Source organism: Sabethes cyaneus, chromosome 1 (assembly GCF_943734655.1).
Source record: "Sabethes cyaneus chromosome 1, idSabCyanKW18_F2, whole genome shotgun sequence".
Lineage (NCBI taxonomy): Eukaryota > Metazoa > Arthropoda > Insecta > Diptera > Culicidae > Sabethes > Sabethes cyaneus.
The window spans coordinates 141,560,280-141,586,630 of NC_071353.1; the positions used below are offsets into that span (position 1 = coordinate 141,560,280).

At 40.4% G+C, this 26,351-nt stretch overlaps 1 protein-coding gene across 1 annotated transcript; it reads left to right on the plus strand.

Annotated features, from left to right (window-relative positions):
- Window positions 1-237: 237 nt before the first annotated feature.
- LOC128746311 (RYamide receptor-like) lies at window positions 238-21,919 on the plus strand. The gene is made up of 4 exons (XM_053843360.1): window positions 238-890; window positions 980-1,093; window positions 1,486-1,684; window positions 21,692-21,919. The coding sequence occupies exons 1-4, from the start codon at window positions 238-240 to the stop codon at window positions 21,917-21,919; spliced, it is 1,194 nt and encodes a 397-aa protein (XP_053699335.1).
- The last annotated feature ends 4,432 nt before the right edge of the window (window positions 21,920-26,351 follow it).

The window sequence follows — 26,351 nt, forward strand, 5'->3', positions numbered from 1 at the left end:
TTGTGATTAAGCTTTCAATCATTATCTAATATAGTTTTCTTTTCCTTTCACTTCAGATCCTGCGTTGCACCGGCTACTGCCGTTTATGTAGCAAACATGATTGGAACGTTGCCATCGGTGCTAGTCGTCAGTGCTCCAGTCTAAATAGTCACGTGTTCCCATTAATATTTATCATCAACTGACCGTCCGACCGACCACCAAGATTGAAACCATTTCCCTTTTCCGAGCCCAGCCAAGATGAGCAATTTGATGTACACTCTTCAGTATTCGGACTACTTCAACAAATCGTGGCGCAATGAGACGACTATGGTCGATGAAACCACCATGATGGCGGTCGGAGGTACGGTGAGCGCGGGAAAACTTAACGAAACGTATGAAATTTATGCGCCCAACTATCCGTACGTATCCTCGACGGAGGAGCAAAACTATATCGAACAGCTCAGTGAGCGGCTGAAGAATAGCTCGAATCACACCCTGTACGGAATCGGTCATCCGGCCTATCCGGCCGGTGAGTGCAGCACCACCTACTGGGCCGGGCTGTACTTCGAAATCACCAGCTACTTCCTGTACGTGCTGATTTTTGTGACGGCCGTCATCGGCAACTCGATAGTGCTGTTCATTGTGCAGTCCAATCCTCGGATGCGCACCGTAACCAATTACTTCATTACCAATTTGGCCGTCGGCGATCTGCTCATGACACTGTTTTGCGTCCCATTTACCTTCATTTCCTCGTTCGTCCTTCAGTACTGGCCCTTCGGACTGGTCATGTGCCGGCTGGTCAACTACACGCAGGCCGTCTCGGTGCTGGTCAGTGCGTACACGCTGGTCGCAATCAGTGGGGATCGCTACATCGCCATCATGCGGCCTCTAAAGCCCCGGATTACGAAAACGTAAGTTGTGCCCGCCCGGCGCGCCGGGGTTTCTATTAGAATCAAGTTTTAGCGTCAGTTTTGTTTTGTTTTTTTTTTCTTCCCGGCAGATGTTCCAAAGTTTTAATAGGAATCGTGTGGATTATAGCGCTGATTACGGCGGCTCCCATCGCCATCTTCTCGACGCTCATCCTGCCGACGGAGTGGCACACGGTCTGTGATTTGTAAGTATTGGAAATGGCCATGGATTAGCTAATAGAAAAAGTCCCGGCATCTTCGTGTGATGCGTGATATTATTTAATTTTTACTAGTCGAGTGCTTCCGAACAAAATTTCTAGAAATTATTTCTTAGATTTGTTAGCATTTGATATTTTCTTGAATAGCGTGATGGCAAAAACTGCCAATACTGCAGCTAAATGGCCATCACAGAAAGTTCACAAGTCAAAACAAATCCATTTCGGTTCGCTTATCAGTTGGTTGTCATCAAAAGCATTTTTGTCCTGCTAGGAAACAAATGTCATAAATCTCCGCTGGGGCTGGGACCAGCACAGGATGTTCTCATGTCGACTGACAAACGGGTCCTTCTTCTTCTTCTTCGGCTTTTATCTCTTGGCAGACCAATTTGCAAGGAAATTTGGCCCTCGAAGGAGAAGGAAAGCTACTACACCACCACCCTGCTGATGACGCAATTTGTGATACCGCTGCTGGTGCTGATCTACACCTATACCCGGATTGCCATCGTGGTCTGGGGCAAGCGGCCACCGGGCGAGGCGGAAAACTCCCGTGACCAGCGGATGGCTAAATCGAAACGCAAGGTGGGTCAGATTTGTTTTCATCTCTCAATTTCATTTCGCTCGGCGCTCATCAACACGAGTGGAGCTTTATGGGGCGCGCATGCAGAAAAATAATGATCGTTTAGCTTAATAAACGATGGGTTTGCTCTGTGGCACGGAACTATACTTCAGTTCATTTTTCATACGTATAATTTCATCCAGCTTAATAATAATGTTGATATATTTCCGACATCAAACATCCATATTGCCGCCTCCGTTTTCTGGCACGTAATTTGCGTCGGAAAGTCAAAACCCTGTGATTACATGCAATCATTTACAGGTTAATAGGTTGGCAGGTGCAGAAAAAATGTACCGTATATCGTCGCTTGGTGTTAAATTTATCGCGAAAAGCTCAGTACTTCTCGAATGTCTCTAACTGGATTTACATAGATGATAATAATTAACTTAAATGTACCTTCCTATATGGTTTGTTCACAAAAAAGTTATTTACTATACGTTTCCGGTGGTCGTGGGAGTATAAATGTATGGTTTGGTTTATTGGATACAATTACTTTCCCTCTGAAAGCATTAAGGTCAATAAAATTTAATTATGGCTTTATTCATACTTGTCCGACCGCAAAGCTTTCATTTATGTAGCAAACTCCATGCGCTCTAAAATAAATTGAAATCTGGTATACCTCAAGGCGGTGTACTTGGCCCTCTCATCTGTGTAATCTATATCAATGACCCGGTCAATGAGCTGCTTTTATCATCGAACCTTTCGTTTACCGATGATCCAAAAAATTTTTCGAGTGATTGCTACTGCTAGTCTGGTTCAGCGATAACGGCAAGCGCGGTAACAACAAAAAGTGCAGAATAACATCGTAAAGTCGTTGCAACCATTTTTCTTCATCAATACAACATAGGACTGGATTGTCTGGAACATGTTAATTCAATCCTTGATCTAGGCATTACTATCGACTCTAAATTGAGGTTCAACTTACATATAAGAATAGTCACTGCTAAGGCATGTACAATGCTTGATGCTTCATGCGTCTGGATTCACTGACGTTTATTGTCTCAAGACGCTACACAGTGGGCAAAACCGACCGAAAAAACGGATCTTTTTGTTGCCGCTGTTTTTTAAAGGGTAAAAAGTGACTTTTCTTATGAAAAACGACAAGGTATACAGCCCTAAGGGTTGTACGAAAGGATGACGTAGGACTGTATCAGATCATTAGATCAAAGACTAATGTAAACTGCATTTCTGGCATAAGTATGTTTATAAGAATCTGTTAGAGCCATTGTGTAATTGATTTTTTAAAAGAGAAGAGCGAAATATTCAAATTCAATTCTTTATTGAATGCAATGGTCGCTTTGAAAATACGTGAACAGGGGTTCATAAGTACAAGGCCTGCAACTAAATAGAGATTTCTTTTAAAAATCACTTGTGTGCATCATAAAGGTTAAAATAGCAATGAATGACAAGCGCACAGATTATTGTATTAAATATGATTAATCGTAGCTTGACATGTTTTAATAATCTCACTTTTACTCGCTTGTGGCCATTAAAAGGGCCATTGGTTACAAATAACATTCAAGCCAAAGCACGTTCATCGCAAATATGACGTGCCATTCGAATATCCTTCTCTTTTGACATGAATGGTAACAGACACGTGAGTTAGCTGCGTCGATTCACTGTCTTTTGCTCCGAGAGGATTTTATTAGTTTACTTTCACAGCTTACCGCTTGTTACATAGCAGAAAATATGGCACATACGCTAAAAATTCTGTTTTATTTGGTTGAGAGTCCTTATCCTCAAACCATCATAAAATAAATTCATGCCTACAATAACCCCCCATACCAAATTTGTTTCAATTTGCTTGATTAGCTCTCGAGTTTTGAGGAAATTTGTCTTTCATTTGAATAGGAGCCTCCCCCCCCCCTCTTATGCCCTCCTTAAAATTGGTCTCTAAACCCCCCCCCCATAAAATTGCTGGTTATTTTATCTATCCAACGACATATAAGTTGCTCAATTTTGTACAGTAGTTTAGTAGTAGCATTTGAAATCTTTCATTCAAACGTTACACTTCTATTTTCGTTTTCACAAAGTGCTACCCAGTATAGTAAACAAAGACGTAGTCCTACGTCAAAAAATCACGATAAATCGATTGGTGATAGTCTCAAAGCGCGGAAATGACGGGAAGTAGCCTATTTTGCCCCATTTACTCCTATTTTTTAATAGTTTTGAAAGAATCATGCATAAGCCCTTTCTAATTTGAGGCTCTATGGTATAAGGAAAAGAAGAAGAAGGTTAGGAAAAACGTGTATGAACAATTTTATTTTAATACAACGTAATCTCCGTTTTGCCCCATTTTACTCAAGGTTTTTGTACTACAGGCAACATGCCAATCCGACAGTTTTACCAGAGATTTTCAAGAAGGCATGCCTGCTGGGAAGGCAGAGAAAGTCAAAAGGAACACACCAAATTTGAATAAAATCGAAACACTTCTACAATTGCTCGTTTTCCTAGCAATACTTTCTCAGATTTCAGTACAAGTTGTGGGGTAAAACAAGGCAAAACGTTCCCTTACACGACATTTTTGTGAAAAGCTTGATGGTCGTTCGATCTTTTGAGTTTTTCAACCTTCCCAACCGGCATGCCTTCTTGAAAATCTTTGGTAAAAGTATCGAGTAGGGGATTGTCGTTATCGTCGGGCCACTGTTATGGTCGGGCCATCACGATTTTACAGTTTTAGTAACTCATGATATCTATGTTACAACCATTGTAAAACTTCTTACTGTGATAGCTAACTTTTCACAATATTCTTCTTCTTCTTCTTCAGCAGCATAGAGCCGGGGTGGCTCGTGCTGTTTCAAGCACTCGTCTCCATTCAACTCGGTCTTGGGCCACTCGTCGCCAATTTCCTAGCCGTCTCAGAAGTCGCAAATCGCTTTCGATCTGGTCGAGCCATCGTGCACGTTGGGCCCCCCTGTTCCTGGTGCCGGTGGGGTTGTTGAAGAGGACCGTTTTCGTCGCACTGTCGTCCGGCATCCTTACGACGTGTCCGGCCCACCGTAGCCTGCTAACTTTCGCTAGATGTACGATGGGAGTCTCTCCAAGCAGTGCCTGTAGCTCGTGATTCATACGCCTCCGCCACTCTCCGCTTTCAGTTTGTACTCCGCCAAATATCGTCCGCAGCACTTTCCGCTCAAACACGGCAAGGGCGCGTATGTCCTCCGTAAGCAGCGTCACGGCTTCAAGTCCATAAAGAACTACCGGTCTAATAATGGTTTTGTACATTGTTAGCTTCGTGCGGCGGCGTATGCTTCCTGATCGCAGCGTTTTACGAAGGGCAAAGTAGGCCCGATTTCCCGCTTGGATGCGCCGCTGGATCTCCTTACTAGTGTTGTTGTCCGCGGTCACCAGCGATCCCAAATACACGAACTCTTCTACCACTTCTAGTTCGTCGCCGTCAACGGTTACCGTCCGTGGGAGGCGCGCATTTGTTTCCTTTGAGCCTCTTCCTTTCATGTATTTGGTCTTCGACGCATTTATTTTTAGCCCAATTCTCCTAGACTCCGCTTTCAGTCTGGCGTAGATTGCCTCCGCCGTCGCAAAGTTCCTGGCAATGATATCGAAGTCATCTGCAAAGCCTAGAAGTTGGCTACTCTTGGTAAAAATCGTGCCTCTCGTTTCAATGCCCGCTCGTCGGATCACCCCCTCAAGAGCGATGTTGAACAGCATGCAGGATAGACCGTCACCTTGTCTCAACCCTCGTCGCGTCTCGAAGGGACTCGAGAGTGTCCCAGAGATGCGTACGAAACACATCACTCGATCCAATGTAGCTCTGATCAGTCGCGTCAGTTTGTCCGGAAAACCGTATTCGTGCATTATCTGCCATAGCTTGTCTCGATCGACTGTATCGTATGCTGCTTTGAAATCGATAAAGATGTGATGCGTGGGCACGTTGTACTCCCGACATTTCTGCAAGATCTGTCGGATAGTAAACATTTGGTCCGTAGTTGCGCGAGCCCCCATGAAACCCGCCTGATAATTCCCTACAAAACCTTGTGCTATCGGTGACAGCCGGCGTAACAGGATCTGGGAGAGTACCTTGTAGGCGGCGTTTACCAGCGTAATACCACGATAGTTGCAGCAGTCTAGCCGATCACCCTTTTTGTAGATGGGACAAACCACTCCTTCCATCCATTCCTCCGGTAGCTTTTCCTCCTCCCAAATCCTCGAAATAACCCAGTGTAGAGCCTTTGCTAGCGTTTCCCCGCCACGTTTATAAAGCTCTGCCGGTAGGCGGTCCTTCCCAGCGGCTTTATTGGTCTTCAGCAGCCTGATTTCTCGTTTGACTTCTTGGAGATCAGGTGCTAGGACATCACTATCTTCCATGGGCGCTCCTAGGTTAATTTCCGTTCCGCCTCCTTCTGCGACTTCGCCATTGAGGTGTTCATCGAAGAACTGCTTCCACCTGTCGACCACCTCGCGCTCGTTTGTAATTAGATTCCCTCCCTCGTCCCTACACATGTCAGGTTTCGGTGTGTAGCCCTTCCGAGTTTGGTTCACCTTCTCATAAAACTTGCGCGTGTCATTAGCTCGGAATAGTTGCTCTAATTCTTCACGATCTCTGTCCTCCTTTTGGCGCTTTTTTCTCCTCAGGATCGTGGTCAACTGGTTCCTAGCTCGTCGGTACTTGGCCAGGTTCTCTCTAGTGGCAATACTTAGATAATTTTTCCAAGCATTTTTTTTTCACCTCCACCGCTTGTTGGCATTCCCCATCAAACCAATCATTTTGTGTACTCCGAGGCTCAATACCTAGTGCCGCGGAAGCGGCCTCTCCGATGGCCGAGCGTATTCTGCCCCAACCGTCTTCGAGGTTTGAAGCACCTAACTCCTCGGAAGAAGGCAGTGCCTCATTCAGTACTCGCGCGTAGTTCTCGGCAGCTTGTGGGTTATCTAGCTGCCTGATGTTCAGCCGAGGAGGGCGGCTTTGACGTGTCCGGTATACGGTGGACAGCTTTGAGCGCACATGTACTGCTACTAGGTAATGGTCAGAATCAATATCCGCACCCCGACGGGAGCGTACGTTCGTGATGTTAGAGAAGAACCGGCCCTCTATGAGAACGTGGTCAATTTGGTTCATTGTACGTTGGTCAGGTGATCTCCAGGTGGCTTTGTGGATATCCTTGCGCGGGAAAAAGATACTTCGGATCACCAGGCCTCGGGAAGCTGCGAAGTTTATACATCGTTGGCCGTTATCGTTTGTGTCGGTGTGCAGGCTATGGGGTCCTACCACCGGTCTATACATTTCTTCCCTACCGACCTGGGCGTTCATATCCCCGATGACGATCTTGATGTCCCGTGACGAGCAGCTGTCGTATGTTGCCTCCAGCCTCGCGTAGAACGCTTCTTTCTCATCGTCGGGTCTACCTTCGTGCGGGCAGTGCACGTTTATGATGCTATAATGGAAGAAACGGCCCTTTATCCTCAATACACACATTCTCTCGTTGATCGCCTTCCAATCTATCACGCGATCCTGCATTCCGCCCAGCACTACAAAGCCCGTTCCCAGTTCGTTGGTAGCGCCACCGCTCTGGTAAAACTGGGCCTTTCCGCCACGTATCTTCCATACCTTCTCTCCTTTGCGACAGATTTCCTGCAGAGCTACGATGCCGAGTTTGCGGGGTTCCAGCTGTTCAATCAGCACCCGCTCGCAACCTGCGAAATTTAGCGATCTGCAGTTCCAAGTCCCGAGTCTCCATTCGTCGTCCTTATTTCGTCGCCTAGGTCGATGCCGAATATTCCGCTCCGAATATGCTTGAATGTTGTTAGTTAAGTTTAGTTTAGGTGTGTAGCCGTACTGGGGCAACACTACCGAGTCTCGCGATGGGGCTGCCATCTCATAGTGCCGAGACGCACTATACCTCCTTCCCGGTTAGTATACGACCTTAGTTTCCACCGGGGTTGGTTACCCGATCTCCGCTAAGGTTGCTCGTATTCCGGCTGGTACCACGAGGAGGTCGGGATCGGAGTTGCTGGATAAGAGGCTAACGACCACTATGGGGTCTATATTTCGCATTATCTAGCCGTTTACCAACCAACAATTTTCACAATATTGTGAGTTTCAAATTTCAATCGTGTTGTTCAAAACACCCGTACTGAATTCAGTGACTAAACCTTACAAAAAAAGTTTTCCAGGCGCAATGAACTTTTCTTCAAGAAATGATTCATGAAATGCAATTATCGAAATAAATTTTGAAAATGTTTGAAGTGTGTTGTGCTGCACACGAATACTATAGAAAAAACCCCTCCAGTAAGATGTTTGGGAAGGCTAAGGTGAAATACTAGAAAAGTGCTATTTGTAAAGGTCGGGCCGCTTGAGTAGTCATGGTTGGGCCACCATAATTTTAAGCGCAAAAGCGCAATAATCGCTAGAGAATGTCAGTCACGTAAAATGTGATGAAATAAAGCAAAATTAATACGATAAGAACCTAGATTTTTGTTTTTTTTTCATTGTTGTTGTACACTTCGGAAAAGGCGGTTGTAGCAATATTGATTTTACAAGATCGCCAAAAATTCGCAAAAATGCAATTAAAAATAGCGTATTTGTAGAGTCGAATAGGATATATGAGCCGTTGCGCCCAGAATTCATTCTTTTCATGTCTCTATATAAAATTTCAAAACGTATGTCTTAGATTTGGCCCGGTGGCCCAACCTGTACAACATGGCCCGACTATGACAACATTTTTTGTCTTCACGTAAATGCCTATAACTTTTTTAATTTTCAAGCAATCAGTTTCAAACACTCCGGAAATATACCTGATTCTTAGACCTTTGCAACGATGTATTTAGATTTCCAAAATTCCTTTTGAAACGAAAGTTATGGGCGAATTCCAAAACGTGGCCCAACCACGACGACACTCCTTTAATATCCTCCGGTTGATATCGTATTTGCCGTATAGTGAAAAATTACATCAAAACCGCCCTAAAATAACATTTGCACATAACTCAGCAACTATGCTTCGTAAGCATTCAAAGTTTACGTTAGATTCAAGCTGTCAAAGTAGTCACCCATCCATGCCAATGTAGTCAATTCACTCGAAATCTGCACCGATAAATCATCGAATCGCACTTTTACCCCTCCTTACTCTATAAAAGTAAATACGTTATTGTTGGAGAGCCAACATCAGCTGAGGAATGCCCTGATATTCATACTATTTCGTGGTTACCGTGTTCTGAACTAGTGACACAGATTTGGAGCATTTTAAAATACAAGGTAACTAGCCGAGTGACACGCATGTTCAAAGCAAAATTTAAATGAACGTCAAATTAAACGTTTGTGGCTCTCTTAGGTGATCCGTGGCACTCCACTATTATCAAGCTGGTTCATCTCTACTAGGATGCCTACTTTATTTTGGGTGCTTGGTCGAATAATTTTGATGGTTGGTTCGGTTTGAACTAAAAATCAAGTACTGATAAAAAGTTTTGTACACTCAACTCGCTTTTTATGCGAAGGATACGTCTCGCGTAAATCAAAACCGCGTGAAAAAAACCGCGTAAATTCCGAAATTCGCATAAAAACAAACCTCGTAAATTCCGAATATCGCGTAAAAAACCGCGTAAACTCCGAAATTCGCGTAAAAAACCGCGTAAATTCCGAAATTCGCGTAAAAACCGCGTAAATTCCGAAATTTGCGTAAAAAAACCGCGTATATTCCGAAATTCGCGTAAAAACCGCGTAAATTCCGAAATTCGCGTAACAATAAACCGCGTAAAAAACGACTTCAGTGTATTAGATTTTTAATAATATGGAAAATTAAACACTGCTTTCTTCTCTTTAGTTTAGTTATTGGAGGTTTGAGTTATTATTTTTTTCTTGTACCTCCCCCCCCCCCCCCCCTTCAACAATATTTTGAGACAAGACAACAGTGGCGACTCGTGGGTGTTTAGCTTAGCTGTTCAATCCTCGAAAAATACTAATCAATATATACTATAACTATATACATATATACAATATATACAATATAATACTAATTCTCTATTTAAAGCATCAGCATTTAAAGCAAGCAAACACATTTAAAACATTATTTAGACAACAACGGAATACAAGCAAGTTCGTCTATCACTTACTTATAAAATGAGCTCCTTAAGAAACTCAGCTTCTACTGCTATCAGCGTCAACCCCTAAAAGTCGGTTTCCCCCTTTTGTTGTCATCATGTAAGTTTTCATTGGCCGCAAGACAGAAAAGGAACGCTCCATTGTAGCTGTTGTATTTGGCAAGGTTAATATCAGTTTGATAGGCTTTAAAACATCTGAGAAGATCTGCTGGAGTTGCGCAATATATGCGTAGTATGTTGTTCAATGGTATCGCTGAATCAGCAAATGAGCAAATTTTGCGAATGATGAATGCAACCGCACTCTAATTTCATATCAAGTAGCTGTCGATTCACATTCTCTTCTTCCCTTTTTCATTGATACTGAATTAAGACCAGGAACAATGTGTTGGTCTACTTGTTCAATGAGGTCGCTGAACCAACGCTCTCATCGTGTTGAACATTTTACTCATCAACTTCGTAGCTAAAGAAAATGGGATCGAAGCGCAGGCCTTAAAAATATGTAGTACCCAGTACATTGTTCAGTGAAGTCCCTGAACCAGCCAATGAGTATTTCTATACCTTGTTTGTTACAGTAAAATAACGAGCATTCTGATAAGAAAGTATACTCTTCAAATAAAATTCGTATTGCGTGTGCATTGGTGCAATCGAAATCATGAACGAGTGACGAAAATATTTTTATCCAGCTGAATTTTGTTACCTGTCCTATGAACAGGTTGAACATCTAGACGAGTCACCACTGCAAGACATAAACTTTTTTTCAAATATGTATAAGCCTAATTAGGTTTACTATGTATTTAGGAGTGATTTGGGCAAAATGGACTATTATTACATTTCGCACAGTATGGAATGGATGGGATTTGTTTCTTCTGATGTTGTGACAACATTTGGAAGCTATTTGAGTTTATTTCACGAGCGGCAAACAAGCATGGAAAAATTCATTCACTCACATTATTTTTGGCGAATATATTGCTTGCTTCGAAGTATTGCTTTCAATCATTCTCGCTCACATGCAAGCTCTCGAACGGAACCCTACAGAGTGAATTCACCGATGAATTGCCGACCAACAGCAGAGAGAATGCGAATGATTCAAACAAGATCGGAACTGTTGTATCGAGGTTCATTTAGAATCGTTTGAATCAAAAGATTGTTTTGGAAAGAATCATCTGCGAACCATGATTGCGAATCCAAATGATTGCGTTCAACGATCTTCTTACTGAACGAAATAAAAGAATGTTTGCTGTTGGGTTGGTAAAGCGCAAACCGCCCAATGCGTAGCTATGCAAGGAATATTCAATGTAGTTTTTAAACTAAGGCACTGACTGAAACTTATGAAGATCGCAGTAAGCATGGGTCTGATCGGACGTTAAAATTTTTTCACCCGTTTTATTTTTGCAAAAAATTGTGGTTTTTTTGTGTTTAATACCGTAGATAACTATCAGGATGGTGGTGTAGGGTTTAGGAGAAGTGATTTAAAGTTGTTTTGGGCGCGGTAGAAAAACATTTCTATTCAACCCACCTGCCGTAGCTGAAGTTCTTGTGATGGCGGGACACAATGTAGAATGTAGCAGACGTGATACAAAAAAGTTGGAGTAAAGGATAATCTTGAATAACTGGAATAACTAGGTATAAGCTACGTGAAGACAGTGTTGTTAAGAAGACGCTGCTGCATCTGGAATTGCCATTGGAGGAGCTTTTCAGTTCCAACTGGGAGAGTGAATAGGCGCATCATTGGACATACAGAAGATAAGATTTATCATGCAAACTATTTAATTTTTATTCAGATGATTAGATACCTATGTCATAATTTTCCTCAACGTTCTCTAACCGTATTGTGTTATCTTTCAATGCATTGGAAGGATTGTGAGAGGTTCCCGCAATTTTTAAAGTAGTTTTTCCTAAAAACCATTTTATAGTCGGATGGATACGACTGTTATACTTTAGTCAAAGTATTGATATTGCTGTGGATGTGGACCGATCTATTTTGGGGAGTTGGCTCATTCAGCGGATTTTCTTCTTAAAGAACCGAAGAACAGCACATTTTTAAGTCGGGAATTGTATTTGTCGGTTTCTAGTTTGGATGCTTTGTTTGGTTGCTAAGCGTGTCTCTGGGTCTACAGTTGCTGTGATCAATTGGAATTAATTAATTTTTTAATTTGATTTTATAGTTATATTTATATTCAATTAAAATTTATTAATATTTATACATATTACATAGTATCATACATTTTGGTAATTTGAATTAATCTTTGATTGGGTAGTTGGTATTTTTCATCTATTTTCAGAGAGCGAAACAAGGCGCTATAACCTTATTGTTTATTGTAGCCTGACTTTGGTTAATGCCAGAAGTTCATCCCCGAGGGTCCGGAGTATCACTTAACCTTTATTAGCAAAGATACTCCCAACAAAACAAATTTACAGTTAATCAGAAACGGTTGGTACGAGACGTCCCCGTTTCTTCTTCCCCTGTTGATTTTGAAATGAATCTATGTATGAATAACTTATTCACACAAGATTTATTTCTTATAATCGTCTTTGCGGCAATGCTTCACAGTTGGCCTGGCCGATTAAACATTTGCAATATATCTCTGATATTTTGCAAATGTTAATACAGACAAGAAAATGATTTTAAATATTTCAATGATTAGAAATAATTAAAATTATTTCCAGGAATCCTTTATTGTGGCTGTGCTGGTATTAATAAGAAGAATAAGAATAAGAATAAGGCACTGACTGAAACTTATATTTTAGCAGATTTTGTAATGGTATTGACGGAATAATCCTGCCATTTTTATTTTATGTATTTAGGTATCGCTCATTATTAACAGACTCAATAAAAATGAAATGATGTAAATTGGTCGTGCGGGCTTTGTGTGACCAATCTGAACATTAAATTATTTTATTTCATGTTTTATCATGTTAACGATGTTGGTCACGTATGGCATCAAGTAAAACAATTTTCAAAGTGATTTTTGCTGAATAACAGTGATGGTTAGATGTACAGTAGACTCTCGGAACGGTTAAGTTATTGGGGATCGGGTCGATTAACTTTTGACGTAGGACTACGTCTTTGTTTACTATACTGGGACTGGGTAGCACTTTGTGAAAATGAAAATAGAAGTATAACGTTTGAATGAAAGATTTCAATTGGTAATAACTACTAAACTACTGAACGAAACTGAACAACTTATATGTCGTTGGATAGATAAAATGACCAGCAATTTTATAGGGTGGTAAGAGAGCAATTTTAAGGAGGGCGTAAGGGAGGGGCTCCAATACAAAGGAAACAGAAATTTCCTCAGAACTCGAGAACTAATCAAGCAAATGGTAACAAATTTGGCATGTGAGGTTTTTAGAGGCATGAATTTATTTATTTCATGATGGTTTGAGACCCCTCACCCCTGTGGTAGGAGGATAAGGACCCTCATACAAATAATACAGAAATTTTTGCGTATGTGCCTTATTTTCTGCTATGTAACAAGCGTTAAGCTGTGAAATTAAACTAGTAAAACCTTCTCGGAGCAAAAGACAGTGATCATTACCATTTCAACCTTTATGATGCACACAAGTGATTTTTTGATCTCTGCGTCAGAAAGGTTGCCTGCATTGTACCCCGTCCACGTATTTTGAAAGCCACCATTGCATTCAATGAAGAATTGAATCTAGATATTTCGCTCTTCTCTTTTAAAGATTCACTTAAACAATGGCAATCACAGATTCTTGTAAACATACATATGCCAGAAATGCAGTTTACATTAGTCTTTGATCTGATGATCTGATATAGTCCTACGTCACCCTTTCGTACAACCCTTAGGCCTGTATACCTTGTAGTTTTTCGAAATATTAACTTCTCTAAGTAATCCTAAAAGTCATTAAAAATAATCGGAGAGCCCAATTTTGGAAGCAGTTTTTGGGCCCAAAAGCGGGGTTCTGTTTATAGAAACGTATTCACTGTATTCTTCTTGCCAATCTGAACACAGCGAATTTTTGTTTCAAATAAAAAGCTTTTGAAATTTACAGGATCAATGACGAGTCATTTCTCCTTAAATTCAACCTGATTTTGCGCTTTTTTAGCATGTTTATTGAATGTTTTTTGAAATGCTTTTCCTAATGGCATTTTTCCTGCAGACCTAAGCCACATGCTATTCGGCCCAGAATTATTCCGATGGTCGTTAGCATGTAGCTTTTAACGATTTTTTGTCGAATTTCTAAAATTTGCTTGAAACATTTTTATTTTTTTTAAACTAATCATTGACTGTAGTCATATCGGTCCATTTAACAAATTCCTCAAATATCTCGGGCAACCATTTCTTCATGTTTCTTCATTTTTCGATATATCAGTCTTTAAAGACACCAATAGAGAAAATCGATGGCGATCGTTACCATTTCTAAAAGAAATTTCTACAAACTTAATAGAAAATTAAAGTTTACTTTATAAAGATCTTCACCAAAATATCGATATCAACCGTCATCTTCGAAAATAAATATCAATTTCTGTCGCCAATTCGTTTCTAATCTTTACGTATTTTTTTTTGTTTTTATTTTTGGGGCGGGCAAGTATCGAACCCATGCAATTTCTAAACTGTACCACTAATCCTCAGATCTACGACTACTCTTGGGGAGCTTAGATTAAAATGGCAATCATATTCTAAAGGACCCCATGCATGTATATTAACATATTGGCGAATTCGTCTATGTACGAGAGTCGCGAACTAATTTCGCGAAACTGGCAGAAGATGTTTGGGTTCAGTACTCAGTTCAAATGATTCGACCAACATATTGTTAATTTCGGGTTGAACATATACATCATATATGCACATGTATACGCATCGATGCCATTCTTCATTATCCTTTATCAATGTTAAAAGATACAATGATATCAAAACAGAAGTAGTTTTAGATAAATATCTGCGAAGAAAATTAAAGTTTTTGCGATACTTTCATACTGAACAAAATTTAGTGTAATATCTTTAAAGATGTTTATCAAATTACTGACAAAGATAATGTTTTAAATGCGAGTATCGATCTATGAAGAAGTTCAAATATTCGTATCGATATTATTGAAAATTAAACGTAAAGATTTATCGTCACAAAGCTTTATTTTTGTATAAAGAACTACAAAGGAATTTAACGAGTAGTTGACCGGGATTCCTGTGTGAATTGCTGACCCTTTTTATACAAGAGCTCGGTTTAAGGTGAAATAAGCCGTCGTTGATTCTGTAAATTTCAAAAGCAGTTTTTTGTTTGAAACAAAAATTTTGTTCATATCTCTATGTTCCGATTGACAAGAAAAATGCAGTGAATATATTTTTAAGAAACAATCTCCTGTTTTTGGTCCAAAAACTGCTTTCGAAACTGGGCTTTATGACGAAAAGTTAATGACTGCTCATCTCCCGTTAAGTCATTTTGATTACAAGACGACTGATTTCTCATTATAGATATAAAATTATTATAATTATTATTAAAGTTTTTAGTCATGTAGCAAAAAAAAAAAGAAAACTTTGCCTTTAAATCATATTTCAAGAGAAGTTCAATGCGGTTCAAACCGGGACTGAGTGCTGATTAGGGTCGGGAGTGCCGACAGTATTTTTCGAAAACCGGTATTTCAGTACTGGAAACATCAATAATACCAGTAATACCGGTACCCAAGAGTTTTCAACCTTTCGATACACATACCAACTTCGATTAACGGACATGTTCGCATAATCCACGCAAATAATAATGTTGCCTGGTGACAAACTTATAAAACTTTGTCCACCGATCTTAAGATCTTGCCCTACTGATTAATTTTGCTGAAAACAGTAACGTTTTCTATTGCCTGAATTCCAACATATACCGAGATAAAGTTAGCGTTCCTCATGCGTTAAGTGGGATTTCGAATTTGGCAACAAATGCGTGTCGCCTATGTTGGGCAATCGAAACCAAAATCGAAACGGTGCCAAAATCGAGACCCGTTTTTGATATGAAAAAATTGAATGTAAATGCGTTAGAAATTGAGTAAATATTATTAACGATTGCAACAGTTTTATGTATGAAAAGTCCGCCAAGAGTTATCTGTCCGGTGCAAGTAAGCTTTTGGTAACCTGCGGTAAGACGTAGTCCTACGGCAATAAAAATATTATTCGAAACATTCTATAACAGAAAACTTTTTTTCATGAACACTCTGAGAACATCATTTTTGCGTCATTTGAAGCATGTGTGCGGAAACTGATTGATATATAAGCATATTTTTGTAAGGGAAATATTTTGTGTTGCCAAAATCAAGGCATGCTAAAATCGAACCATGCCAAATTCGAAACTCCACTGTACCTCCGGTACAGATAGAACCACCTGGTTATAAAAACAATTTAATGCTCTTCAGAATACATAGTTTCGATAGCCTATATGAACTTATTTTATGGAAAAATTGAAGAAAAAGAAAATGTTCTACTAACTCTAGGTAAAGTTAACAGCACAGTGTCCGGAAATAATACTAGGTACCGGTGTAGATAAGATAACAGGCTCGTAATCAAATTAGCGGTTTCAAAATTCGACTTTAAGCTGCACAGAATATTCAATGCATTTCAAATCCTCCATGTGACAATAAGCCTTTGTAACAAAATTGCTCGACATCCAAAATCGCCTCTCGAAATCTATCATCGTAGGACAGACTGTACACAGGGTATCATAAGAATAGTCAAATACTTGCCTTCAAACGTCTAGTTTCGAAGTCAGTCAATTCACATACCCAATTTTTTTTGGAATACGGGACAAATCGAACCCCTTCAAGTTGCCAGTTGCCACTGTGTTGTACTTCTACAGTCCTTTCAAATTTTTCCTTCAGTTCTACTCGCATAACCAACGCTCGGCGGTGCCTTACCAACAATTTCGCCAATCTCGGTCCTCATGTTCGACCACTTCGGTTTTGTGGGCGAATGTTAGAAAAATTGCATTATTGGTCGGTGCCGAAACAACCTGTATTCTCCCGTGCCGGTACCGGTATTTCGGTATTGGAAAATCAGCCGGTATTAGCGGTTTTCCCGGTTCCGGTACGGCCGCTATCCCAACCCTATCCAGAACCGAATGACATGTGGTCACAATCTGTAGGGATTATGAAGAGAAAATTTCTAAATTTGGTGAAACAATATTGGAAAACATGAAAAACTACGATTATTTCATTGACCGCACCGCGCCGACCGCATAGAGGGGTTAATAACGAACGCTCAAGAAACATTCGAACGATCGCGCAAGAAAGATTCAAACGATTGTTTTGTGAACATTCTTTGCGACTGAGTGAATGCATTCAAAAATGAATCTTTTGCCGAGCGTTCGTAGTACAATTAACACACCGCACGAAAGATCCATCGCGTGAACAAAACCACCAACGAGCGCTGTCGCATATTTTCCTTTGCTTTGCTGGTTCTTCTTCGTTCGTAGGAGTGTGCAATTTTGTACAGAGATGGTCAGTGCGATTGAAACCTTACGATGAGCAGGTTCGTCGATGATTTCAAAATGAATGCTGTTTGATGCGATTTTTTCCATGCTTGCATGCTTGGCGGCAAATAGGTTTTTATCCGGTTTAATTTAATTGGAGAGAGAGAGAGAGACAGAGAGAGAGAGAGAGAGAGAGAGAGAGAGAGAGAGAGAGAGAGAGAGAGCAACTAAGGCAGGGAAGGTGTGACAGAAAGGTTGGGAAAGTGAGAAAAAATAGATAGAAGACAACAACAAATTGGAACAGAAAACAAGAGAAGGTAAAACCAGAATGGTGAAAGAAAAAAAGCCGTAGGAAACGAGGAATAAGAGAAAACTAGACCAAATGGGATATAAAAGAGAAAGATGGGACAGAATGGAAATGAGATGGGAAAGTAGAAAGTAGATAAAAAGGAAAACCGATCACTGCGATCCGATGTGTCATTAACACACAATCAAAAATCACTTGTCTTTCTAACTGTACGTATCCACGAAGGGAAAAGAGCACAGTACAGACTTCCGTACATATTATGGGTGGCTGATACAGTGTACCTGTAAGTATACCAAACACTTAGCCATGTCCTTACGATTGTAGAAATGGGTACGTTAGTGGAACACCTACTTTAAGAAGATGCGTAATAGCTCACGCAAATGGAATATTTTAAACGGTCCGACGGCACCAATAATTCGATTTATTCAATAATTTTTCCGCGTGTGACATGAAATATTTGACCGCAAGAAATTTTGCTGCCGATCACACGGGCTATTACTGCGATCCTCACTTATGTGGGTATCCATATGCAGGGAAAATTTATGTTAATTTCAAAATAATTTCTTCCACAGGTTGAAGGTTGAAAACCGGCGTTTTTGTTTCCTCGCGCATATCTGACTCACAATTTTCCACTCAATTTTGTCGGTCGCTGCCAGCACCAGGCAGCACCTACTTCGGTTTTAATGTGCTAAAAATGGCCCCCCATTTTGCGGGCAAATTTATGAACTTCCGGTCCCACCTAATAGTGACATAATCACGAAGTGGCGGCGCGGCCGCAGGTGGAGGTCGAGTCTATACGAATTCGCTTTTCGGTTGTAGTTTTTTTTATTATTATGTCTCAGTAATTTAGCCTGTCAACTGACGACGACGATATCGTCGTCCTCGGTTGTTTACTTTTAACTACAGCAAGTTTCGTTTTCAGCTCCTTGTTCGAGGAAACCTTTCGTTTCACTACGAGAGTTCGCAGGTCGTAAATTGCTAAAAATGATAATTTAAAAATTGTAATCAATGTTCGAAAATTGGATCTCAATAATCAACATAAGTACGTAGTGTAGGGTGTAAAAGCTAACCTTCAAACCCATCTGCTGTTATCAGTAACCGTTAGGGCGTGACGGAACAGACCAAGCTGTTGAATGCGGCTTTCGTGGCATTCTTCTAAGTTTTCATGTGATGAACGGAAAAAGCGGAAGAAAGTCTTTTCCCGCCGATGACGACGACGACGCCGCCGTGTCCAGTGGCGCGTGTTGCGAATAATATTTGAGATACTTAACCGTCATCAATGGTGGCAGCAGCTGCTACCTTCGTTCGCTAGTTCACTGCTTGCTAGAGGGTGAGAAGCGTGAAATGATTAGATTATTATGATTATTAGAGGTCGGCGCCTTGCTGGCCACTGTCTTTCTTTCTCTATTGGTTGAGGTGGTGGCGGCGGCGACGGAGGTGGATGGATCGCTTAATTAGGCAGAAGTAACGTCAACTTGTCTACGGTTTCCTGTTATACTTTGCCATGTTGTTGCGAATTTGCTCCGCAGCTGCGCTGGGAAAATTAAACTTTCATCTATTTCTTTGTTTTCTGTACCCCAATAGAGAGGTGAATTAGTTGGAACTGAATCCTTAACGATTATTTAAAAGTCAGTTCCTTTCTCCGAAAGCAAATAAGTAGGTGCTTGAGTATGATGCAATTACTTTAATCTTTAAATTCATACAAGTTTCGTTGGATTTAAAACAAAAAGAAAAGGTTACAGCAAATGTCAATTGCAACCACCTGACAATGCAGAGCTTAAACACCGCAACTGTGTCGGATTTCGTATTTTCGGTTTATTACCGAAGATAGAGAAAGAGAGAGAGTAATGTTTCCTGAAAGTCAACCGATGCAACCCGCGGCTCTTGGCTCTTGGGGATCAGCAGCGGATGTAAGCAGAAATTCGAGACAAAAACGAGATACGTCATCGAATGAAGATCAAGCTGGCAAGTTCGAGAAGTATGTTAACAACCGACAACGAATCGGTAATAACAACCCGACTGAGTTCAGACTAAACAGAGGGAAAAAAATAAAGACGTAGAGATGATGTAAACCGCATCTTAGCCCCAGATCCGAGACGAAATGCATGCGGCATGCTTCACTCCGAGCGACTTATGTTGCTGCGGTTTGCTTGAGGTTTTATTTCATTTGGGAGCAGCTCCAGCAGCAGCTTGTAAAAACAACCTGATGCGAGCTCATCGTGCTAACTAAAAGAAAATAATGAAAATAAATACTCACACGGTCCCAGCAGCCCCCTTTTCACGCTGGGACTTACGTAGTCGAAATCTGACAAAATTTAAGATTTGTTTCACGGTTCAGCGTGGTTCCATGTTCCCAAACCAATAAAATTAGTTGAAGGGTTAAACTTGATGAAACTTATATTTCCTGGGTGAGGTCCAACATAAAATATGGGAAATTGAAACCAATCACGTCACGCGTTGGTTGGTTGGTTGTTAATAATGGAAACTGCTGCCAGCGATACCCACTATTCCGAACCCGTGAACGCGAACTTGTAATTACTCAAGAGTTTTGTAGATACCTTCGAACGATGCCCGGCACTTCTGCAACTCCGGCGGCCTGCACTTGATGCCATAATACATGGTTGGTGGCTTCGCAGAAAACCCGAGCAACAGCGCTGGATCGGCTTTCGGGGGCTTGCCTGTCGGACGGTCGGTGGTGTGAACCGTTCATAAAAAATATGTGCCATCTATTTAGCCGCGCCGCTTCCACGGAGTGAAGCTGCCTTCCTTTTTAGATGAGTATCAAACAATGGACCCCATCTCCGCCAGGTGCCAGGTTGGATCAAAGTTGAGATCTGCTGCTGGCCAAGCCCGAATGCTCTCTAACCCTACCGTACCGGTTCGTTGCAATGGAGCAAATATTCGAGAAAAAGATCGATCGCCGGGATAAGCATAACCGCGAGAGTTAACATAATTGTTATTAGACTTAACATAATTGTGTAGATTGCATAATAATATGAAGCTCTTTCAGAACTGCTAGTAAGAATCTGGTTGATGTTGACACTACAACTAAGTATGTAATTTTAAGTTGTTTTAAAGTTTCGTTTTTGCTCCTCACCAGAGGATTTAATCCAAACTACTAATTGAGAAATTCAAATGAGCAATTATAAAACTAATAATCATAAGATGTTAAAATATTAAACTATAGCACTGTTTGTAGAGTTCATAATCACAAGCATTCTGACATCACTAGCTTTGAAAAGCTACCCGATATTGTTCCTCTTTGAAGAATTGATTGAGCGGTCAAGTAATTGTCTGGAAAATTTACATTCGAAAACTAACCATGGTAGGGGAACCAACCATTCAGTAGAATGTTTTGACCTGGAACACCGAATAATTGTAGGATGGCAAATCTTTTACAATAATGTTCCGATTTTGTCAGTTCTCGATTTTATCTTTCCTCGATTTTGTCTACCCCCGATTTTATCAGCTTTTTATCCCGATTTTGTCACCCTATAAATTAGGTTTAACTTTTGTGCTTTTAAACATGATTTATAAAACTTTCCAGTCTGCACGAAACTGATACCCTGGGGAGAGTTTTTGAATGAAATGATGCCTTTTTGCGAGTAATTCGGGGTCAAAATTAGGGTATTTTTATATTAAAAGCTCTACAATTTCTAAACAAGCAAACATAGAGTTATACTATATTCAGCAATGTTGTTCATTTTCACTATTTGTACAACTTTGTAAAACATGAAAAAGTCATACAACAACTACAAATACAGCTAAAATAGAAAAACTGATTTAAACGAGTTTTCATATATGCAGCACCGTAGCATGCGGTTGGCCAGACTGGCCCCCGCCAAGGGTACTAGCTCTTGGGGGCACCAAAAGAAGCCTAAATTTCAGTAAGGCATTAGCAATAACGTATGCATTTTTTACTGCTATCACCTATACATCGGCAATCGTAGCAACCTTGTTGAGTACAAATAAATTTTTAGTGTGTTATCGATTGATTTGCATGCAGCAGCCATAGCGAAAACAGTCAAAGAACTACGCTCGATGCTTTGTTCATACCACCAGCTTCAGCCCGTAGCGAAGAAGTGGGAAATGATGAAACACTTTGTATCTGCTGAATAAAATCGATCCTCTCCCTTCTGGAGAAAGGTGAAAGCGTCGAACGAGAGCCTGGTTCCGGTTGCTCGACGATGCTTCGCGACAGAAGCTGAACTTGAATATCGAGAGCAAGGTGGCCTTATCGTTCCGCGCCTTGGAATGGGAGGTCGACGTCGAAGCAACTGGCCTAACGGTTAAGCTGGCCAAAATGGATATTTTTATGCAGAAACGTCAGTTGAGGCTGGCCGTGTCTGAACAGCAAGCAATCATCCAGAAGGAAGTGTTGGAGAAAAACATCTTTCCGAGTGCTTTACATCCTTCACCAAGAAGATAAGCGATGGCATCAAGTATATCTTCCGCATCGAATTTCCAGAGAACGTCCTTCTGTGGCTGACGATCAGCGAGAAGCGAATGTCCAAAGCCGCGGTTATTTTCTTTCGGATTTGCGGTGAACGGTGAACACAACATGAAGTGCCTACCGAAACTTGCCACCTTCATCAAGAAGTATCACGCGAAGGAGGGTGTGGCCGTTTGGCTGGACCTGGTCTCGGCCCAACTTGTCCAGAGATTACGGGTAAGATAAGGCTAAACCAGTTGAAGATAAAGGTACCGGAGACCGCCAACTCTCCCAACTGCGACCGATAGAAAATTTTTGGGCGATGCTCAAATGGAGGATTTACTCCAATAATTTATAAAATGGCCTAAACGAAGAAGCTGCGGATCGCCAAGGCCATGAAAAAGTTGAATGAGATGTCGACGTATACCTCTTCATCGGCTTTGGCGAAGTTTCCGGTCAATTGCTGTAAGACTACCCGAAAGGGCGTCGAAGCATTTTTGTGGAAGACTTAATAAACGTAGGATTTAAGCAAAATTTGTTACATTGAATTACCTTTTGTATTTTTTCCATCGCCATCCGAATTGCGAGAATCCGAGATTGCGTTGAGCTTTTGGTTGATCAATTGAGAGAGTTTAAGTTTTAGTCGAAGTTTTCGATATTGCAAGGTCTTAAGTCTTAAGATTTTGAAAAAAATTCGAAATTTTTTTTTCCGATTTTGTCAGTTTCCCCATTTTATCAGCCCAAAATTAAACATGGTGCTGACAAAATCGGAACATTACTGTATTACTTATCACAAAACACCGGTCGATTAGGTTGAAAACTTCGAACTTTCGGGTGCATTTAAATACAAAGCTGAAATTGGATTCGAAATGAGACTTGGAACTGGATTAGAAATTAGAGCCGAAAAGGGACTTGAAATCGGATTTGATATAGTGCATTAGACTTGAGTTTTGACTTATTTTGGCTTGAAGCATGAAGCTTTTGAAGTTTGAAGAATGAATAAATAAAAACCTTAATTATTTGCAGTTGGACTGGAAATTTTATTTAAAATTAGAATTGAAATTAAAGTTGAAATAAAACATGTTCAAATTGAACTTAGAAATGAAATTGAAGTTTGGATTTAGTTGAACTTAGAATTACATTTGAAATTATTCTTGAAGTAGTAGTTCAAATTGTACTGGAAATTGGCCCTGAAATCAGAGTTGAAATTTGGCATAAAATTGGAATAAAATCGAACTTGAAGTTGAACTTGAGAACTGGCGTGCCCAAGCTGGGACATACTGGGGCACGTACCATACCGTATATAACAAATTTAATGTATAGAAAAATAATTTCTCAATATGCAACCGGGAAGTTAGAAGTTTTTATTTTCAATAGCTCGATAAAATTAATTGCATTAAAATAGATTCTACCTCAAGTTAAATTTTAACTTTAATTTCGAATCCAACTTAAGTCAATTTTCAAGTTCGATTTGAAATTTAAATTCAAGTCAACTTTCAATTCGCATCACAAGTCCACAGTTCAAGTTCAATTTCAATGTCCCATTTTCAATCCTCCAATCCAAATCCAATTTCTAGCTCAATTTCATGTCCAATTTCCAGTCTAATTTCAAATCAAATTTCAAGTTCAATTTCAAAATCCAATTTAGGTCTGATTACATGTCCAATTTAACGTCCCATTTTAGGTCCAATTCGGAGTCTAATTTAATTTCTATTTTATCTATAATTTCAGGCCTAATTACAAGTGAAATTTAATGACCGATTTTATTGCCAAATACAATTCTAATTTCAACTGCAATCTGAAATTAAATGAGGTCTAATTTAAACCCCATTTTAAAGCCAATTTCTAGTCTAATTAAATTTCTATTTCTCCACCGATTGTAGTGTAGTGCATTTTCAAGTCCCATTGAGGTCCAATTTTATGTCCAAATGCAAGCCCAATTTCAAATCGAATTTCAAGTTCAATTTAAAAGTTCAATTTAAGTACGCTTTCATGTCCATTAATCCATTTTAAGTCCTATTTCGAGCCAGAATTGAAATTAAATTAACTCAATTTCACGTCCGATTTCAAGTACAATTTAAGTTTTAAAATTAAATTAAAGTTTTAAAATCGAATATAATGTTCAATTTCTTGTCTAATTTAGATCCAATTTCAATTTCGATTTGAATGAATTCAAGTCCAATTTGATATCCGTTGTCCAGTCCAATTTCAAGTCAAATTCAATTCGGATTTTAAGTCCAATTTCAAGCCTAATTTGAACCCAACATCTAGTCTTATTTAATTCCAATTTGTGTTCGACTCAAAGTCCAACTGCAACTCCTAATTCAGGTTCAGTTTGAAGCCCAATTTTTAGTTGAATTTTGATCCAATTTTAAACAAAACGTCAAGTTCGAATGCTACTCCAAATGCTAATCTAATGTCTAATCTAAAGTATGGTTTTAAGTTTAATTTTATATCTAATTTAAATTTCACAGGAGGGCCTGAGCTGAAACACACATTCCCACATTCTCTATAAAATTTCATGTAAAAAAGTCTAAAATGTGCAACTTCGGAGTTAACAAACCGACCGAAATTTTTACGATAAATAAATGAATTACGTAAAAATGATCCGCTATCCTTCGCTTACTTGGTAATTTTCTGTCCAAAACAAGCTTTCGAAAGGTTGGTGCTCCACCTTCTGTTTAGGTCTGGGCACGCTAGTTAACTTGAAATTGGACACTAAAACAGACCAGAGGTGACATTGCGATTCTCGTTTCGAGTGATTTTGGTTCGTTTCGACCACGTTAAACAAATGGGCGAAACGAACCAAAATCACTCGAAACGAGAACCGCAATGTCAGATCAGAATGATGGTCGCCGTGTTAAGTCCCCAACACGAAAAAAAACACCCGTCTTTAGCCTTTTCTTGTCATTTCTAGCTTGATTTTTTTCTGCCTTTTCTTATTATTCTGTCCCAGTTTTGTTTCCCATTCCCATTTTGTTCTATCTCTCTCCTTTTACATCCCGCTTGCTCTCTTTTAAGTGTTTTCCTCGGTTACTCTATCCGGTTTTTCTCTCTCTCGCTATTCTTCTTTTCCATTTTGGTTTCATTAGTTTGCTGTTCCGTTTTCTCTTTTTTGTCTATATTTCCATCTTTTTCTATTTCGTTTTTCCACTTTTCCTGTCACGTTTTTTTTCTTTTTCTGTCGATTTCATTTAATTGTCTCGCTTTTCCTCCTTTTATCTTTCGTTTTACCTTTTTTTCTGTCCACTGTTTTCTCTTTTTCTCCCTGTCCTGTTTTTCAACCTTTTATGCAAGCTTGCAGCGCTCACTTATGCTCCGTACACAAAATAATACAGTACTCTATTCAGAAGGATTACAGATTGCACCCGGCTGGTAAATGACTGAATACTGCGTACCGTCGGTGCCTTGTGCACGTGTTGGCATAAAACAGACCCTACAATGGTTCATAGCCTCTTATTCAGCAACTCCAATTCATACCTCCTGGTGGTACCAGTCGGGATACGAGCAACTTTGGTGGAGATCGGGTAACCAACCCCGGTGGAAGCCAAGATCGTATGCCGACTGGAAAGGAGGGCTCTTTCGAGCTTCATTGGCCCTCCGGCGAAACAGGGGGTTGGTGTGGCAAGCTTTGCAAGCCTCACCAAGAAAAATACTAAAGCACGGAACGAAGAACGAGGAAATTCTTACTGGAACAATCGGAATAGACCCACGCGATGAAAAAGGACTATGGATTGGAAACCCGGCACAAGGAACTGCCGATCTCTCAACTTCCAAGGGAGCACTCGAGTGCTCTCCGACGTATTGAAGAGCCGCAAGTTCGACATCGTAGCGCTGCGGAGGTGTGCTGGAAGAGCTCAACGGTACGTACGTTCAGAGATGGACATACCATCTACCAGAGCTGCGGCAACACACACGAGCTGGGTACAGCTTTCATAGTGATGGGCGAGATGCGGAAACGGGTGATTTGGTGGTGGCCAATTAATCCTCGAATGTGCAGATTGAAAATCAAGAACCGATTCTTCAATATAAGCATCATCAACGACAACGTGCACAGTCCTCACCTCAGAAGTACCGATAACGATAAGGATGAATTCTACGCGCAGTTGGAGAGTGAATACGACGGCTGCCAAAAACATGATATCAAGATCGTAATCGGGGATTCCAATGCTCAGGTCGGCCAGGAGGAAGAATACAAACCGGTGATTGGAAGGTTTAGCGCACACCAGCGGACTAATGAAATGGGCCTAAGATTTATCGACTTTGCCGCCTCCAAGAACATGGCCATACGTAGTACCTTCTTCCAGCACAGAATCCATCACAAGTACACCAAATCACCAAATCAGACAGAATCACAGATCGACCACGTTTTGCTTCTATGAGGCAGTACAGTGCTATGAGCATAAATGAGTACAACTGATTACAGCAA

What these genes read in the sequence shown, in the direction of transcription:
- LOC128746311 (XM_053843360.1), top strand. Translation starts at nt 238, where the DNA reads ATGAGCAATTTGATGTACACTCTTCAGTATTCGGACTACTTCAACAAA. An exon ending in AAGCCCCGGATTACGAAAAC is followed by an intron (nt 891 to 979) that starts GTAAGTTGTGCC and finishes TCTTCCCGGCAG; the next exon opens with ATGTTCCAAAGTTTTAATAG. An exon ending in TGGCTAAATCGAAACGCAAG is followed by an intron (nt 1,685 to 21,691) that starts GTGGGTCAGATT and finishes GCTTCGCGACAG; the next exon opens with AAGCTGAACTTGAATATCGA.